This window comes from Ictalurus furcatus, chromosome 13 (genome assembly GCF_023375685.1).
Source record: "Ictalurus furcatus strain D&B chromosome 13, Billie_1.0, whole genome shotgun sequence".
In the NCBI taxonomy this organism is placed as follows: domain Eukaryota; kingdom Metazoa; phylum Chordata; class Actinopteri; order Siluriformes; family Ictaluridae; genus Ictalurus; species Ictalurus furcatus.
This window is the reverse complement of record NC_071267.1, coordinates 10,095,737-10,115,373: the sequence shown is the minus strand read 5'-3', so window position 1 is coordinate 10,115,373 and position 19,637 is coordinate 10,095,737. Positions and strand designations below refer to the sequence as shown.

Genomic DNA, 19,637 nt, shown 5'->3' with positions numbered 1-19,637 from the left:
GTCAGAATGGGCTTATAGAAATGTCATGTAACTTTATAAGCATTGCTCTTTAATGAAACGGTTAGCTTGTAGACATAAGAATATTAGAAAGATATCAGTAAAGCCGATTCTACTTTCTCTGGCCTTCACATAGTTTTCTCACAGAGGAAAACTGCAAATGAGTGTTATACTAGACTTTAAAAGTATGCAGTATCCACTCTTTCGTTATTACCAAGTTCTTCAGTCCAAAAATAACAAATAGAAAAATTGTAGTGTAAATCAGTCCAACTGTTCTTCAAGCGGAGAGTCGATTGACTAATTTTCCACAAGCTCCGTCCAAAGAATAACCATATGGCGACAATAGTGAAGCCGCAATAACGTTAGCACATCATGTATCAATTTTATGGAACGTTTTTGTTGACCGTTTATCCCTGAGACCTTCATGCACGCATGCACGCTCAAGTGACATGACTTTTCCTTGCAGTGTCAATCAGTCTTTTGTAATATATTCTCTTATCTATACAAAATTCAACAAGCAATTCTGGTTAACCAAGAAAGAGATATAAAGTGTAGTTTAGTTGCACTGAAAAAGTGTGTACTAATTTCCAAAGGCTCATTCCAAGTCATTTATTACAGCTTGCAAATGACAGGAGAGGAAACCTGTTGCAGCTTGAGCCAGGTTATCTTTGTGACTGGAAAATGTCTGATATTCAGACCACTCTTGATATTAACACTTCAAAATTCACCACATGAAGAAGAGTTGAATAATTTGTACACGATGAAGTACAAAAGAAAAGAGGATCCTTTATGCCCACAGGTGCCAGGCTTTTAATCGGCCGTTTTCTCTTCAGTAAGCTTTATCCTGGTCAGGGCTGCTGTGGATTTGGAGCCAATCCAGGGAAAGCTGGGCATGAGCCCTTGCATTAACAAAATGTAGACTGAAGGATATGTGTCTGTGCCTTCTAAAAAGATGGCATGCCTGTACTTTTTAAGCAAAAAATTACACACTATGTTGTAATTAAAATGTCACATCTAGACTGACTGCTGTGTATTGGCTGACACTAATGCTTGCACGTTAAATTCTACAAACCCAACATTTTTACAGGGTGTTATTTAATCTCCTCTGAAACTCCAAACCTCTCTTCACAGTCAGCACAATTTTTTTTTATATATAAGAATGCTCATTCCAAACCTCAACACTGGTTACAATGTCTCTGCCTTGGGCCTTTGTGAATGAGACATTCTGTGTTGCAAAAATGTTCATGCCTTGACTTGATTCGGGAGGATGTATCAAATCAAATGTTTTCACACAAGCCTACTATTAATTACGCGATTTGTGAGTTCCGTGAGATCTTTTGAGGAAATAACAGAATTTTTAGGTATGATCGTCCCTTTGGCGAACAGACGTCACACATTCCTGCTTTCACACTCGATTGTGCTGAGCCCAGATCACGAGCAGCCGTTTTCCAAATAAATTTATTCCCCTATGTTGCATTCTCAGTCAGTGGAGGTGACATGGAGACATGGAGGCCAGGCTGCAGTCCCAAGCTAATGAACAGCTGAGCAAGCCATTCTCCACAAATATTTATGAGTACTTTAGTAATTTATAAAACATTGCTCTTGGCCTGCTAATAAATTGAAATTGGGCAGTTTATTATATTTCAGTGCCACAGATATCTGTAACACATCTTAGTACTTTAGTTATGAGCTGTTTGCACATTTCTAATACTGTGGGCCTTTTTAAAATGCAGTTACACTCATGCTATGTGAGTTGCAATGGGGGGATGTCAGATGTCACTGTGGCTGAATTCAGCCAAAAAATGCTGAAGAATCTGGCCAAAATGGGATTTTTCTGCCTATTACATAGTTTGACGCCTCAACTTTTAGAAACCATAAATATATATTCACCAAAACAGCAGGAAAAACTGCATGCCTTGCTCCTGCAAGGATCACGTTGTGTAAGGAGCTACGTAGTTTAAGGTGGTCAATGCAGTGAGTCTGAAACCTTGCCAGCTAAGTCTGATTTCCACACATAGTGAATGTCAGGGGTTGTTTTGAAATTGAAGTCACGGTTGTAAAATTACTGCATCTTGTTTTTCGACATTTTCCCCTTGACTTGATTACTTGGCACAACTAACAGTACATATGAAAATCCTAATAGTGGTATTTAGGTTTGATGACAATCTATACAATGTGTGTTGACTGTCTGATGGGTCTGGAGTTTAGATGCAATAATCCAAAACTAATGTGGTTTGCTACATAAACAAACTTTACTTTGGGCCATTACATAAATATCAGTGGATTGCTATATGACCGTGTTTTACAGACATATAGAAATATATGCTACACTTTATAAACAGTCAGCTCCATAAGTATTTGGACAGTGACACAATTTTCGTAATTTTCGCCTCTGTACACCAACACAATGGATTCAAAATGACGCAATCAAGATGTGATTGAAGTGTGGACTTTCAGCTTTAATTCCAGGGGTTTAACAAAAAATATTGCATTAACCGTTTAGGAATTACAGAAATTTTTATAAATGGAGACCCTCCATTTTCACAAGCTCAAAAGTAATTGGGCAAACTAACAGTCGTAAATATTAGGATTATTTTTAGTACTTGGATGCAAATCCTTTGCTGTTAATGACTTCCTGATGTCTGGAACCCTTGACATCACCAATGCTGAGTTTTCTCCCTTGAGATGCTTTGCCAGGCATTTTTGTGGGTCTTTCTGCCTTCAGTTTTGTCTTCAGTAAGTGAAATGCATGCTCAAATGGGTTGAGGTCATTGGACATATAAGAACATACAATTTCTTTGCCTTAAGAAGCCCTTGGGGTGCTTTCACGGTATGTTTTTGGTCATTATCCATCCGTACTGTGAAGCGCCGTCCTATCAGTTTTGCAGCATATGACTGAATCTGAGCAGAAAGTATAGCTCTACAGTGCTGTGAAAACGTGTTTGCCACCTTCCTGATTTCTTCTGTTTTTGTGTATATCTCAGACTAAATAGTTTTAGATCTTCAAACAAAGACAAGATAAAACAAAGTAACCTGAGTAAACACACAATACAGTTTTTATTTATTTATTTTTTTACTGAAGCAAAAAAAAGTTATCCAACACCTATCATTAATGTGAATTTCCCCCTTAAACTTAAAATCTGCTTGTACCACCTTTAGCAGCAATAACCGCAACCAAACGCTTCCGATAACTGGAGATCAGTCTTTCATTTACTTCTAGGACTAGGACTTACTCCTATGCTTTGGATCATTGTCTTGCTGCATAATCCAGTTGTGATTGAGTTCCAATTTAAGGCCTGAAGACCGGACATTCTCCTTTAGGACTGGTTCTCCTTTAGGATTTTCTGGTAGAGAGCCGAATTCATGTTTCTCTTAATTATTGCAAGCTGCCCAGGCCCTGAAGCAGCAAAGCATCCCCACACCATCACACTTCCAGCACCATGCTTGACTGCAGGTATGATGTTCTTTTTGTGGAATTCTGTGTTTGATTTACGCCAGATGTAGACTGTCTTCCAAACAGTTCCACTTTCGACTCATCAATCCACAGAACATTCTCCCAAAAGGTCTGAGGATCATCAAGGTGTGTTTTGGCAAAATTCAGACGACCCTTAATGTTTTTCTGGGTTCGCAGTGGTTTTCTCCTCACCACGCTTCCATGGATGCCATTTTTACCCCATGTCTTTCAGATAGTGGAGTCATTAACCTTTATTGATGCAAGAGATGCCTTGTCCTTTTTTTAATCAAAGGTGGCCCTCTCAACAATTATCATCAATAATATTGTGGTCAAAAAAACAAAATGCATTTGAATTATAATTAATATGACATGTACATAGTAACGATTCACTCAGAGGTCTAAAATTCCCCTGTTTATTTGCCACGGTATCCACCGTCAGATTCTCTGAGACATCATTGCCATAATGTGTTGCTATGCGTTGCATCCTGCTTCGTAATTGACTGATGGACCAGCAATCTGACACCGCGAGTTTGCTTGCTAACAATATTAGCAGCATTTCTGTATGCTTATCATCGGCAGAGTTCAAATGGTTCGACGGGGGATGTGTTGGTAAGTAACCTACTACACAAAGTTTGTTACATTTCCGGACACGGGTCTGCAAACAACCTTTTTATTTGGTCTGTTATAAAGGGAGTAAAGGCAAGATGCATGTTGAGGAGGGAGAGAGAATATGCTGAATGTGATCTGAGACAAGAAGTTGAAAAGAAAGCAACAGATACACAGACTGATGTAGAAAACATCATAGAATTGGATTTTTAATATTTTTACAATGTAAACATACAACAGATCCAGGTCTAGTACAGAAACATGACATCAAGTCTAATCTAGGATATATTAAGATTGCCACCAAAAAAGGATCATGCTGACCTGATATTAAATTCCTTAAAAATGAAATGGGGCGCTCTTTCCAGAAGCAGTGGTATAGTGACAGTCCGTGGCTTATTATATTCACCTGAAAATGCTTTTAAGATACTTTAAAGATCCTGTTAGATTCATCTCTCCAGTATTTTTTTTATTTATTTACTTTTTGTTGTAATTATTCTGCTCATTGTAAAAAATAAAAAAAACAAAAGTTTATATCAGTAGTCCCATATTCATAATTGTGACCACACAGTCTGTTTACAGTGTCTACCAGGGTGATAATGATAACATTTTGTACCTTATTATTAGTAATTGTTATATTGGAATTACTCAGTAGTGATGGATACATTTGAGCTCCTGCCCCTGAGGAACTCCCTGCACAGCCCTACTTTGGAACATGAGCCAAGACATATCCAAGAGATGCTCATCTATCTCCACTGTCTCAGACATTGCTGCTAAGCATTTAGTGATTGTCAGGAAACTGCTTTATTTTGACTGGGTCCCAAAACTGAATTATTAAAGTGCGCACATCTTTTAATTAGCTTATCAGTCCTTAATTAGCTTATCAGTCCTATCAGAGTTAAAGTTAATGTAGTTAAGTTACTCTCCTCCCCTGCGTATGTAACATACAAAGCAATCTCAGACTACACTCTCCAACAGTCCAACAGTGGCAAAGCAAATACCTACAGGTCCATCAAAACATCACAACTATTTAGGAAGCAGTGCTAATAGTATGAGTAACACAGGTCACGACTGCATGTCTGCTAGAGGCTGACAAAGTCTCAAGTGCAAGTTTAAAAAAAAAAAATTAGTAATTAGCCAATTCTTAAGACTGGGTACTCAACAGAAGAACCCCCCCCCCCCAATATTTTTTTTGTGATTACTGACCTGCACTGAAATGTTTGCATTCCTGAGAAGCGTGCGTGTGTATGTGTGTATGTGTGTGTGTGTGTGCATGTGTGTATATATGTGTGTGTGAGAGAGAGACAGAGAGAGAGGGAGAGAGACTGACACTAAGCCTGTGTTAGTCCAGACAGCACACTTTCCAAGTTAGAACTCAGGGAATTTTGGGGTTTTTTGCACAAATGCAAATTTGCTGAACTGAAATCCTGAACTGAGGGAAAATGCTAAATGGGACAGAGTAAGTGTGTGTGTATATGTGTGTGTAGAAGACCTTCACAGGTGCATTACTTTTAATCAAACAAACAGGCCTGGATCGCCAGATAGACTGAACCTTGTGTTGTGAAAAGGCTATTCAGCAGACAATCATGTGTAACCCAATCTTGGCTTAATATGTGTCCGGTACAGTAACTCATCCCACTCTAACCTGAAGCATATTAGCAATTAAGAGCAGCAGCTGCAGAGTCTTACCTGAGCCAGATGTTTATTGTGGATTCCAGTCAGAGGTCTGTACTGGTGAAAGTCAGTCTGGATTACACACACTCTCTTGTCCATCCTCAGCCCAGGCACACACTGCCCATCCTGCTGTCTCTTCCAGGCTCCCAGAGGAAGTGAGCTTTCTGTTACCTGACCCTGAGTCACACTGCACACACATACTCTCTCAGGGGGAGGGAACACCAACGGCAAAAGAAAACATTTAAACTGGTTCTGACACTCTACTCCACCGCCCCACCCTGCCATCACCATCCACTGGCAGATGCGCAAGAGTAAGAAGGCCACCCTGAACCCTAAGAATTAACCCTCTCAATGCTGGATCGCACTCACATCTGGATTTAACTCATCTAAAACTGGTGTAATGTTGCAATTAGGCTCTGAATTATATATAATGCGCATGAATTCTACTGCATATATAATTATGCTTCAAAATAGTTATGAAAGAATAATCAAGAATGAGTGGGTGATCATGCACTAAACTGTGAAAAGAATAACAATTCAAAAAGACAAATGAAATGTAATTTGAATTCTTACAACTGATTGGTTAGAAGATGCTGATTAATATTCTATAAGAACAACCCTAACAATAATGGCACCTAATAAGTTATCATTTCTATAGTAACAACGGACTCAAGGATGTACAGCAGACACTCCACATAATCTAAGACTATACAATCATGAAATTAATTAATAATAATAATAAACAGGTTAAAAATGTGCTATTTAGCAATTTTTTTTAAATAATAAATATTGATATGGTGAAGTTTTCTATAAGGAGAAATTGACATAACATTTATGGGAGGAGTCTTCAGTGTCAGCACTTTGTAACAGTCAGTTAATTTTCTACCATGCCTTCTGGTTTCTCTGTAATAGAAAAGCTGTTTTTTTTATTGCAGAGAGAGAGAAAAAAGCAAGGCTGGTGAGGGAAAGTCTTTTGATAGTTGCTATAACATACGTGATAACAGGAACTAACTATTTCCCAGATGTTCCACAACATTAAATGTAGCTAAAAACCGATAGAAAGCACTATGTTATGCTTTATGTAATACAAATGATGGAAAATAACCATAATTTATAATATATAATGAGTTAAACAAAACACTCTGGGACATGCTTTTATAAGAAAATAATTAACTTTGTGGTGGTAATAGTAACTCCATATAATTTTCCTACAACAGCACGTGTTTTGTTCCTTACATAACATGCAAAATGTATAATAAATATTCTTTTATGAATTTATGTGATTTATGAATTTTAGTGTGAGTTCTGAGGAATAATATGATGTTGACAGGTGTTAACGCTCCTTTTCACTACTCATCCTTCCGCTCTCTAAATCCTCTTCAGCTCATGAAATCTCATGACAAAATAGCTGCAGGGAAAGTGTTAATCACATGTGACGTTATATTAACCTCACACATGGAAAAAACTGTCAGCGAGGATACTGAGCTCCTTCACCAAGTGGGTAGACTTACTATAGGGCTTAATTATCTTTAAGAATGGAAAATACACCGCATGCCATCTGTCACAAAGGACTAAAAGATACTTTGATTTGTTAAAAACCTCACAGGTGCTAGACAAATGATGCATTTGTCATCGGTGATCAATCAGTATTCTCACAAAGCATCCATTTTGGTCTCTTACCACTTTGTGCATCTTCTATACTGCTTCTGCTTTCACATATTTACAGTGAGATGTTTGTGAGTTAACTATAAATCACATGACACTGTAAATAAATTGGGTTTCATCTTTAATCCTTACATAGTGTTAAATAAGGGATAAGGGGGAAAACCTATTCTCTTTTCAAGGGTATGAAAATAAGGCAGGTCAGATCTGATCTTAGTATTTACAGCTCAGAAAAGCACGATTCATTACAAAGCTTTACCACTTACTGTTTAAGCATGACGCGTTTTCTTTCCTCAACACAATAAAAGGTTCTATCAGACTTGGGATTACTTTCAGTTCACTTATATATATATAGTTTTTTTCTAATATACATGTACTTTTTTAATTATGTACTGCTGAGTAGTTACCACAACTGACAGGATTTTATTACCTATTCAATCTGTGATCACTGATCCACACAAATCCAACACCGAAAACAATAAATAAAGCCGGAGCATCTGCCAAAACAGCAGTTAGGACCTGATAGGAGCTTTATTGTGCATGGCCTTCAAGGTAGTATAGCTCATCAAGAAAAGATTGGTCCTCAGTGAATGGAGCTTTTGTCTGGACAGCCACATTTAATGAAAATTGCACACATGCACTGAAGTACATGCTTTCTGCTTTACAAATACTGTAGGCAGGTAAATAAAATGTCCATGGAAACAATTAGGACATTTGGTTGCATTTTAAAAGCAAATGATGCACGTAAAAATGTGCATTTTCAAGGCATGTTTTGCTCAGAAGCGCTCAAGGGCCTTTATTTTACAATGTTCACTTTGACCCAAAGTGTTACTCCACTTTGGCTCTTGACCCTTTCCTAAGTCAGTGCCTGAACATGTCATCTCTGTATTAGGCAAGTTGACTTACGGCAGAAACGTTTTTCCAACGTTTTTCTGGTTTAGCTCTCTCTTGATTAATTTTGCTGGAAGATATTAATCACCTGAAGCATAACAGTAATAATAGGCTTTTATACTTTAATTGCTAACATTTCACTCATTTCTAGTTGAGTGTAATTATAGGACTTTATATTCTGGCTGCACTTCTGTATAGAGATCCCTCTGCTATGGGTTGTATGTCAGTGCCTGAATGGAATCTTATTAATTAAAGGTCTGTGAAGAAAAACATTTTGCTTCAAACCATTGTGACACAAATGATACCTTTGGCATGGTATGTTGTAAGCGGCGTCCATCAGCACATGCGTTGCATTCCAACATACACAGAATAAAGGCAAACCTTCAGACTTTCCTCAGAGAAACAAGCAAAAGCAATACCAAGAAATTAATCATAAAACCAAACCTACCTACACTGATGTACAGAAACTTAGAACAGGGGTTTTCAACCTGTGGGGCACAAACCCATGGGGGACACGAGGGGGCAAAAGATTACAAGATAAAGTTGAAAAATGAATGTATACTTCTCACGCATGTAAGATTAACGGCAGTAAACCTGTCTTTTTGATATTCCTTGGCAATTCATTATTCATCCTCCAATAGGTGTGCAGCGATCTAACAAGGAATAAGCAGGAATCTTAGGTCAAGTAATCTTGAACTATTTGAGACCTTTTAGGTGTACTCATGTTCAAGGCACATAAATCGAAGAGGGTTTTGACTGAATGCATGTTGTGATGATGTCACATGGTCACGTCTAGGACCGAATCTGCGGAAATTTTGAAAAATTGCAAGCTCCTCCGCATATTGTGGCTTGATTTTGTGTTTCTATCTGCGATCGCAAAATTGCAAAATCCTGGTTTATCAGTAGTTTAGTAAAGTTGTGTGAAAATGTTTCAGCAAGCCAAACAGAACTAAAAATTCCCTCCAATTCTTACTTACCAATTGAGTTCACATCACAGCTGAGTTACATTTAGTGACACACACAAAACTCTATAAAAAGCAACGCCCCCAAAGCTGAAAACAACAAAATGACAACTAAAGCATGAAGGCATGCTTCATTAGCACGGTGTGCATTACATTTCGTGTAAATCAGCTCAGCCATTGCAGCGCATTGGTCACACACTGACACTTCCTTGTTACAGGGTGCCATTTCTTTTGTCCTAACTAGAATTAATTGTCATAATTTATTGATTTGTTTTAGTTTACTTCTTTCAAGTCATTAATATGAAACAACTGAGTCTCACTAAATTTCTCTTAAATCCATGTGTAGAATGGTAATAATTACACTCTTTAAACTTGACATTATCCGTAATCCGTATATAAATTTGCATTTACTCATTTCATTTATACAATTTGAAGCCAAGGTTCGAGTTATACGTACATTTGCACATCACCGGAGAGGTTTTGTAGGATGTGAACGTTTTTCCGAACTAATCGGATTTTCATGAATACCACATTTGTGTACATGCTCCTGCAAACTATTTCTGGATTTAATATTTGATATACAGTTTGATAAATGAGACCCATTATCTTGGGTTGGTGTTCATGGGACCTCCCAAAGACCGATTACTACCACACCCCTGAATGATTGATTTCTGTTGATTGGCCTGATTCCCATGGACGGAAATGCAATTGGAATTGTTGCCATAAAATGCGTAAAATGCAATACGGTGAGGTTGACTGCTTTAAATTGTACATTACATTTGCTTCTGACATGATTTGAGTAGAAGGAGGCCTGGTTGCCTTGCACCTCTGGAGTCGGGGATTTGAATCCTACCTCTGACCTGTAGGTGCAGAGTTTATATGTACTCCCCATGCTATGGGGGTTTCCTCCCCCAGTCCAAAGACACATAGACTGATTGGCATTTCCAAATTGTCTGTAGCAATTGTGCTCTGTGATTGGATGTCACCCCGTCCCACCCTTATAGCCCGAGTTCCCTGGGATAGGCTCTAGGCTCCTCCACGACCCTACGTAGGATAAGCTGTATGGAAAATGGATGGATGGATGATATTTGGTAGAGGTGATGTAAGTTCTATCAATGTACCAGTCATCTGCTTAAGTCAGCTCCCATTTTACCCCAACCACAAAAACTGAAGTGACTTCTTTCCTTCTTACGTGACCCTTGTCGCCGAGCATCAACAAAACCGCATTAATTATAATTTTACCATTTTGTATATAGTTTTAGCATATTGTTATATGTTTGGTGTTGTGAGTAGTTCGCGCTCTTTATTAGATTTTGAAACAGATAAGATGTGATATGCATGCTGTTTCTGCCTGTTCTGGTATCATGCTCTGCTGGCAACGTAGCCTAAACTAGCTTGAAGGGAAGGAGAAGTAGATTTAGCTGCTTTCCTCGAGCACTGTGCTGACATAAATATGCACAAGATACACTCGTACACAATGCAACATTCATGACTTGTGCCAAAACAAAAGTACAGTGTCATTCTGTCATCCCTACACAGTTTTCTAGCGCTAGCACTTCATGAATTCTTTACATTTCTGGGAAGACGCAGATGTCAATCAGTGCGCAATCTAATACACACACACACTGCTCTGATCAGGCAAAAAATATGATCTTGTAGTTTATAGTTATAATTCAATTCTAGTTAATTGTAAGTATATACTGTATATTTCTAGTAACAGAAAGATGAAATTGTTTTGCCAGGGCTTAAAATGTCTTGCATGTGTTTGTTTGTTTTACTAAAACAATCGCGCCAACATAAGAATACAACAAAAATGAAATCAATTTGTTTTTCACTGTGGTATATTATATATTATATGTTGCAATACATTTAAACAAACTGATGATTGTGTGACATGTCATGATTAAAAATCAGCATGCCTTAATTTGACCAAAAATTGTTTTGTTTGTTGTGATCAGACTTACTTTCTAAACACTATGAAAATGTGTGAAGCAACACTAAGACATATTGAAGTAATCTGCAATATTAGTATTACTAAGGCCAATATAATGATTAACAACCCTTTTTACAGGCTTATTCTATGCTGGATGGATGGAGCTTTCATGCAGACACATTTTATGCATGGGAAAATTGAAATCAGGAAACAATGGTCCAAGTCATGGCTTAATAAAGGGATATGTATGGGCAAAGCATTAACTCTTTTATGGCTTTATAAATTGCTAGGTAGACATTTTTGATTTGTAGGCTGATTTCTTCTGAAGTACTTCAGAGACACTAAGATTTACTTCCTCGCCACTGGTTATCTACGTCTTCATATATATCACTGAACATTTGGTATTTCTTGTCAAAAATGCACGTGTCACAACTCCAGGGCAAACCACAGACGGTGGCATAAATCAGCAGTAACACATTAGAAGTGTGTTCTGTCTTCAGTGTGGAATGTGAATGTTGGCATACTAACAATATAAAAAGGTTCTTACATGAACCTTTTAACAAAAATTTAATACAGAATGAGCCAACAGAGATAATGAATTAACAAATTTCTTTCCCTATGCAATAGGTTAAAAGCTTTGTTGAGTTTATTCATACAATGTTTCACAAAGATCGCTGCGAGAAGAAAAAAAAAGATTGGGTTCTTGGATTCCCTAAACAAACTGCATCTGTGCCACCTAGTGGTAATGTGTATGACAGCATTAATGGAAATAATGGAAGAAAAACTTCTGTAAATCTGTAAACAATTAATCAACACAAATACATTAGATACTTTGAGCTAATAATAGAAATAAAAGTCGAACATTGCACTTTACTACTACATACTACCACACTAGTTCCTACTCAAACAACAAAATAGGACATTTGGCCAAAATGAGAAAAATGGACAAAGGGTAACAAAGTTAAGACTGTTAATTAATTTGATCAAAAATTAAAAAAAAAAAAAAAAAAAAAGATTTACACCTGCCATAAGCTCCATGTTTAATAGGATCAGTCTCACATGGTCGAAGGCTGATCCAAATTCTCTGTGCCTTACGCTAATCCTAAAGCATACAACACTGTTTAGACCACAGCAGGTGCTCCTCTCGCTCTAATCTAATAAAATCTAAAGTGCTAAGATTTACAGCCTCCCCCTACTGCCCTGCAGCCTGAAATGAACAGGCATCAGCAAATGAACTGCTCTACTCCCCTCGATACACAATAACGTTATTGTCAGTCTCATGCACCTTGATCTCATAGAGCATGTTCGGTGGAAGAAGCTTGATCATGTTGTCCCAGATATACACTGCCAGGTTTTCAGTTGTGCTGCAGAACAAGATACAGGTCGGTTGGGTTAGGAAAGCTGTATGTACACTCATTGGTTACTTTCATAGGAACACCTGAACTCCTGCTCATTCATGCAATTATCCAATCAACCAATAAGGTGGCAGCAGCGCAATGCATAAAAACATACAGATACAAGTCAAAAGCTTCAGCTAATGTTTACATCAAATATCAGAATGTGAATCTTTATTTAAAAAAATAAATAAATAAAAAAAAACCCCCATTGCCTGGACTTTATCTGATCTTCATTTGTCTATTGTTTCGGTGAGCCTGTGGAGACTGTAGCCTCAGATTCCTATTCTTGACTGACCTTGATGTAGTCTTCTGTTGTTGTAGCTCATCCACCTCAAGGTCCGATGTGTCGTGTGTTCTGAGATGCTTTTCTGCTCACTATTTTTGTAAAGAGTGGGTATTGGAGTTACCATAGCCTAGTCTGCCGATTCTCCTCTGACCTCTATCTTCAACCGCCTCTCACTGGATGTTTTTTGGGGGAGTTTATCAGCACCATTCTGCGTAAGAGACTGTTTTGTGTAAGATTCCCAGGTGATCATCAGTTTCTAAAATAATCAAACCAGCCTCTCTTGCACCAACAATCATGCCATGGTCAAAGTCATTGAAATCACATTTTTACCTCATTCTGATATTTTGATGTGAACATTACCTGAATCTCTTGACCTGAATCTGTATGATTTTGTGCATTGCACTACTGCCACATGATTGGATAACTGTATGAATGGACAGGTGTACATGTGTTTCTAATAAAGTGGACTGTGAGAGTATATACAGCAGCATGAAGGTACATTGTATTAATTCATACCTGACAGTATTAGCAAAGTATGGCACATCCAGATCCAGGTTTTTGTGGTCAAGTGGATTCATGATTCCCTCCTGAAAACAATTCGGTTTACGTGGTCATCAAAAATATCACGTTTTATTAATTCGATCATGCTTTCTTTTCTCGTGCACCTTCACATTTCCAAGCCCTATTAGATTTTTTTAATGACAGTGCTCTTGAATTCTTGATTCTAATTGGTCCGAAGGTTTTGATTCATTTCTATAATATTAGCCCTAACAAAAGTTGTGGCTACAAGGTAAATCACAGGAATATACACTAGTTCTAATATTTTAGAGTTTCTATGGTAACAACTTACACAAGGACTTGTGTGGTGGACATGCCATGTAAATGGAATTTAAAAATGTATAATCGTTGACGTGGTGAAGCTTTCTGTGAGGAAACATTTATTTAATGTTAATGGAAGGAGTCTCCAGTGTCAGTGCATTATAACAGTCAGGATTAAAGCTGTCCTTTTAAGTTTTCAAATACGGGAGGATCTTCAGGACAAAGAGCTTTGCGCTTTCAGATTTCTTTGCAACATGACTATGGAATTCAACTTGTGCCAAAAAATTTCTAGGACCAAACAAAAATATACAATGAAAAAGAAGAAAAACACTCTGAAATAGAAAACAGTCAACTCAAATAAACATCATTCTTTGTTAATACATGTCTAAGCTTTCTTTTTGTTAATCCTTGTTCATGAATGCACTGCCAGAGTTTTTGTTTATGTGTTCAAACTTTTTTCCTTTACGTTTCCTTTTTAAGTTTACGTTCGCCATTCTGGCACAAACCTCTTGTGTGGGCGGGGCTTAACAGCAATTTACTCTCATTGGCTAGTGAGATTTGGATTGACAGCTCCCAGACCAGTAAGTAGAGACTTCAGCGGTGTGAATTTTGAAGAGCGTTCAGGATGTGGTTCTCTGTATAATTATAGTGTTTTTACTTTGTAGTGAAAATGACTTGCTTACTTACCTAGTCAGTATATTAGACCGGAATTAATATTTGAGGTTTGGGTAGTCTCCTACGACTATTTTTTCGAGATCATCGTCGTCATCCTCCACCTCCTCCTCAGATGGACACTTGAGTTGTCGATCCAAATCTCACTAGCCAACGAGAGTAAATCGCTGTTAAGCCCCACCCACACGAGAGTTTTGTGGCAGAATGGCGAGCATAAACTTGCGCAGCATAAATGAAAAGTTTGAAAGTGTAAACGAAAACTCTGGCGGCGCATTCATAATCCATGATTAGCGAAAACGAAGCTTAGAAAACTGTTAACAGAGAATGCTGCTGATGTGAAGACAATGTTAAATTTTGAGTTCACTGTTTTCAGTTTCAGAGCATTTTTGTTCTCTCATTGTGTATTTTTGTTCATTTCTTGAAAAGTTACGTTCACTACTTCTGGCAATAATTTGCGGGCACAGCATGTACTGTTATAGGAAACAGGCAACCTCAGGCTGACATCACACCACCCAGTTGCTCATTATTTTTCCCAGCCTACCCCATCGTGTTTTACTCCTTACAAATCATTACTACTATCTTGTTTTTTATTATTACTTAGCAACTACTCCATAAATGCTTAAACATTTATAAGAGTAAATCATGGAAGTGTATAAACTTTCATGGTTTGGAAGGTTAAAAGTGGGTTAATGATAAAAATTTAGATCACTAATGATAACTTTGCTTGATTCAACACGGGGGTTAGGGTTCTCTTAACCCTCATATTTGGTTTGAGACACATTTAGAGACCTCAAAACATAATTAATCATTGACTACGTTTACATGAACAGCAGTAATCTAATTATTGACCTTATTCTGAACAAGACAATATTCTTGTGTTTAAGGTGTTTACATGAGTTGCTTTTAGAATATTCCTTTCATGTTCCCGTTGTACATGTTATAGAACATAGATCGATTACCATCATTATGTCCCCAAGCCACGCCGTCCGACGCTCCCTCCAGAATTTCACGTGCCGACATACAGTTCGTCTTCGTTATGGTACCGTATACAGTTTTGGGAGTTTCATTTTAATTTGACGAAAACAAGTGCAGTTAATTATTTGTCATGCTGTACGTGCAAATAGACGATGGTGTCGACAAATTCTCCAGCAACAGGCCTCCTCTGTACTTTCATTCGGCAACATTCCATACATGTCACCGTGACAAACCCGGAGGTACTGGATGAGAGTACAAAGTACAAAGTGGTAGGAGAGAGTTGTTTTAATGGAATTCGATGACGGCAAATAGAAAGAAAATTTTGTGTTCTGTCGCAAAATGCAGCGAAATCTCTTACACGATGTTAAAAGTGTGATTAAGGTGTTTAAATGTCTATAATGCACTTCGATAATGCGACTAAAACAGGAATACACCACACATCTTAATTCGATTTGTGTTTACTTCGAGTAGGACTTTAGCCGGATTAAGGTCATCGATAATCGCTGTTTACATGCTAGTTTTTTAATCAGATTATCGTCTTAATTGAGTTAATATCGGAATAATTTTGTCCATGTAAACGTACTGGCTGTTGTACCAGCTTGATAGTTCAGTTTGGGATCTAATTGTACATCAGTTCAGATATTGCCATAAACATTTGATGATTCATTAATTGGTGCAGAAATAATATTTTATGGCTTTCAGTACCTTTTTTTTTTTTATCTGTATTGTGGTTAAGTTAAGAGTTAAGTCTTCAATCATTTTCTGTCTAGTAGATTAATTTGGTTAACAAGGTGAAACATGAAATGCAATTTGGTCTTTGAGCTCCAAACAAAGATCAAGAAAAGACCAAACAGAACGTGAGGTGTTTATAGAACGCAGTACATGGGAAGCTCCTACCTCTATATACTGTTTAAGATCAGTGAGGTTCATCACCATTCCTGTGTTTTGGTCAATCTGCATAAAGAGAAATCACAGATATGCATTACTTGTATTTTTTAGAAACAATTTACTTCCACAATGCATCATACACATGTGCCTTCAGCAATATACATAAATAATGTATATTAACATAATTCAACAAATATGTTCAGGATTTTTCTACTTTGCTACATCTCCATACAATTTCAATATTACCTACCTTTCCTTGTACTGTAACTTCAACTGAAAAAAACAAAACAAACAAACAAAAAAAAAAAGATACATGAAATGTTGAAATGAGGCAAAGCTTTCGATTCAAATGTAGGCTGCTGTATGAATGAGAATAATATCAGTGATTAACCTTTGTAGTTGTGCCCATGGCCATTGGGATTGTTGCATTTTCCAAATATTCTCTTGTTATCTTCATCACTCAGTGATTTGCTAAATGCAAAGATAATTAAAAACAAATGTTAAGTGCAACCAGAAAGTAAAGCTAGATTCTTCAGAGCAATGTTGTCTATGTAGTGACTTTGCCGTTAGATTCTGTGAGTTTTTAGACCACTTTAGTGTCTGTATTGAGAAAAAGAGCCTCGTGACAAATCTAGTGGCTTTTTTGAGCATACGTTAGTGACTGTGCTGCACTCGATATGACTCTCAAATGCACATCATAGTTGATGTTTATACAAGCTCAAACTCACCACCAGGGTATAAAACCTGACTGAGTTGTGTTTAAACGATCCTATGTTCCCAGAAACCAATCACTGATCACCATTGTTCCCAAAAAACTATCACTGATCTCCACTGTTCCCAACAACCAATCACTGATCACTATTGTTCCCAAAAAACTATCACTGATCTCCACTGTTCCCAACAACCAATCACTGATCACTATTGTTCCCAAAAAACAATCACTAAACACCTTTATTCCCAACAACAATCACTAATCACCATTGTTTGTCCCACCCACTAACTTCTTTGTTCTTCTTCTTGTTTAAATTCTTTTTATGGCTATATTTACAAGCATTAAAAGTGCATTATTCCATCTGTAACCTTGTCCTTCATGTGTATATTCCCAACTACTCACTACCACCAAGTCTTTTTGTCTGCATACTTGATACAGATTAAAGTTTTCTGCAAATATGTAAATAAAAGTTGGTTTGACTTTGTTTTTTAAAAAAAATATGTTACTAGTTAGTTTGTGGTGACTTCTTTTGTTATCTATTAGTTTTTATTTGGATACACCCGACAGACTGTGATGTTATACGAAAATAATGCACGCCTGGAGGAGAGACGCAGCATGACGTACAAAGCGTCCCTACCCCCTGAAATACATTATTTTCATATAAGAGCATGGTCTGGAGTGTGATATTCCATTTATACACCACAGCAATTTGCCAGTGATTAAAATGTTTAACTTAAATGAACATACGTTACGTCACACATTGTAATGGTTTATGGTTAGATTTAATGTCATGGGACGTCCGAGAAACAAGTTAGTTCCTGTTCTCACTTATATTATAGCTGTAGTAAACAGTCATTCCCTCACCAGCCTCACTCTTATTTCTCTCTTTCGCTTCATCAGATCACTCTCTCTCTCAAAAAATGCAGCTTGTCATTTTACGGAAAAAACGGAGCACATAAACTCCTCTGTCCTGAAGACTTTCCTGTGCTGATAGACTTTACAAAGCACCGTGAGTGTTAATGAATTTACAACTCATACTCCTTCCATAAATGTTAAATGAATGTCTCCTAACAAAAGGTCACCACATCAAACAATTATAAATTTTACTTTGTTAAACAACATGTTTTTTAAAAGCTGTTTATCATGAGTCTAAGACTACCGTGAGCGGTGGCCGTACAATACTGATGTGTCGTTCATGAACGATTCGTTCATTTTGAACGAATCTTGAATATGACTCGGGAACAACGAGTTGTCTCAGAGAGTGATTCGTTTATTTTTGACCGCACATGCGCTGCAACGGCCCCATAGGTTCTGTATCAGAAACAGAAATGATTAGTTCATCTCTCGAGTCTTCGGGTTCAAGTCGTTCGTTCATCATGTCACAGCCCCACTGCATTCAGCCTATGGGGCGGTCACGGGATGAACAAACGACTCGAACCCGAAGACTCGAGATGTGAACTAACCATTTCTGTTTCTCATAATTTGGCCTTGTGATCAACGTAAGTACTAGATGTGTGGGGGAATTTAACCTTTACATTTTAATTATATTCTGCTGAAAAGAACGAAATGACTCGGAAAATGATTCGTTCATTTTGCTGAACGAGATTCAAACATCCGAGTCAGTAAAATGATCCGAACTTCCCATTACTACCAAGTCCCTGTGTGTAAGATGTTACTATATATATATATATATATATATATATATATATATATATATATATATATATTTATATATATATATATATATATATATATATATATATATATATATGCAAATAATGCACACCTTCTGACCAATCAGATTCGGGCATTCAACCACGCTTTGGTATAAATGCAAATTAGTCCATAACGCCATCTGGCGACTTCCAGCGACTTCTGAGCATGCATTAGCCATTTTCCCCCTGAAAAAGTGTTGGCAACACTGCTTTACAAGTCTAGAACTACAGCTCCCATGATGCACATGAGTAGAGCAACAGGTTTTTTATTTCCGTATAGAACAGTAGATAGCAGTTGAGGTTTTATACATGTTTAACATGTTTTGTCAACAGTACCATGATGTTGTAGCATATCACACAATTATTCAACAACTGTATACGAAAAAAATACGACTCTAACCGATTCAACACGTGCAAACATAAGACAGCTATATCGATTTAATACTGTTTTTATTTAAAGTGAAAATCATGTATTTTTAATGGAAAGACAGTAGAGTGTCTACAGAGGTAATGATTTACCTGTGCAGTCGGTGGCTCGCGCTGAAACTCTGCACTCGTGTAAGGTAACAGAAACGCTCTGCTCCACCGCTCACACACTTCACTTCTTTCTCCATTTCTACACACACCTGTGAATTCGCGATACGGTTATACACAGCTGGAATAACTCTTATAATAAAGCGCAGTTTAACCAACGTGGGGCGGGGCTACGATTTATTTCGTGCTTTCTAAAGCGGCGTTTTCATTGGACCGCGCGCCTGTATCGTCATCATCCGGGAAGCTCGAGCTCTGTTTTTCCAGCGATTTCATTGGCTGCTGCACAAACCGCCTCAGAAAGCCGTAGCAACTTTACAACCAGGATGATAACACTGGATTTCCACACAGCAGTAACAAAACTAGTATCCCAATACCTTCTTGTGTATATAAAGAGTGGCAAATGAGTCCTTTCTATAGTTTTATATGAGAATTATATGTGAAATAAATAGACTGTTCACTCATT

At 37.5% G+C, this 19,637-nt stretch overlaps 2 protein-coding genes across 2 annotated transcripts in view; both read right to left on the bottom strand.

The window, feature by feature from the left end:
- Positions 1-6,091, bottom strand: part of LOC128617425 (myosin-16) — a 53,085-nt gene extending 46,994 nt beyond the window's left edge. Inside the window, exon 1 of the mRNA XM_053640543.1 lies at positions 5,744-6,091. Coding sequence (XP_053496518.1) covers positions 5,744-6,019 — 276 coding nt within the window. The 5' untranslated portion in view covers positions 6,020-6,091. The remainder of the gene's footprint in view (positions 1-5,743) is intronic.
- Positions 6,092-11,804: 5,713 nt separating this feature from the next.
- On the bottom strand, positions 11,805-19,435 carry pts (6-pyruvoyltetrahydropterin synthase). Its single transcript, XM_053640621.1, has 6 exons — positions 19,160-19,435; positions 16,605-16,684; positions 16,464-16,486; positions 16,223-16,279; positions 13,376-13,446; positions 11,805-12,540 (listed from the first exon to the last, which is right to left on the bottom strand). The coding sequence occupies exons 1-6, from the start codon at positions 19,252-19,254 to the stop codon at positions 12,417-12,419; spliced, it is 450 nt and encodes a 149-aa protein (XP_053496596.1). The 5' UTR covers positions 19,255-19,435; the 3' UTR covers positions 11,805-12,416.
- Positions 19,436-19,637: the final 202 nt, after the last annotated feature.

Excerpts from the sequence above, each read along its gene's own strand:
- pts (XM_053640621.1), bottom strand. The coding sequence starts at position 19,254 with ATGGAGAAAGAAGTGAAGTGTGTGAGCGGTGGAGCAGAGCGTTTCTGT. Across the intron at positions 16,685-19,159 it reads GCGAGCCACCGACTGCACAG|CAAATCACTGAGTGATGAAG; the intron begins GTAAATCATTAC and ends CTTTGCATTTAG. Across the intron at positions 16,487-16,604 it reads CCATGGGCACAACTACAAAG|TTGAAGTTACAGTACAAGGA; the intron begins GTTAATCACTGA and ends TGTTTTTTTCAG.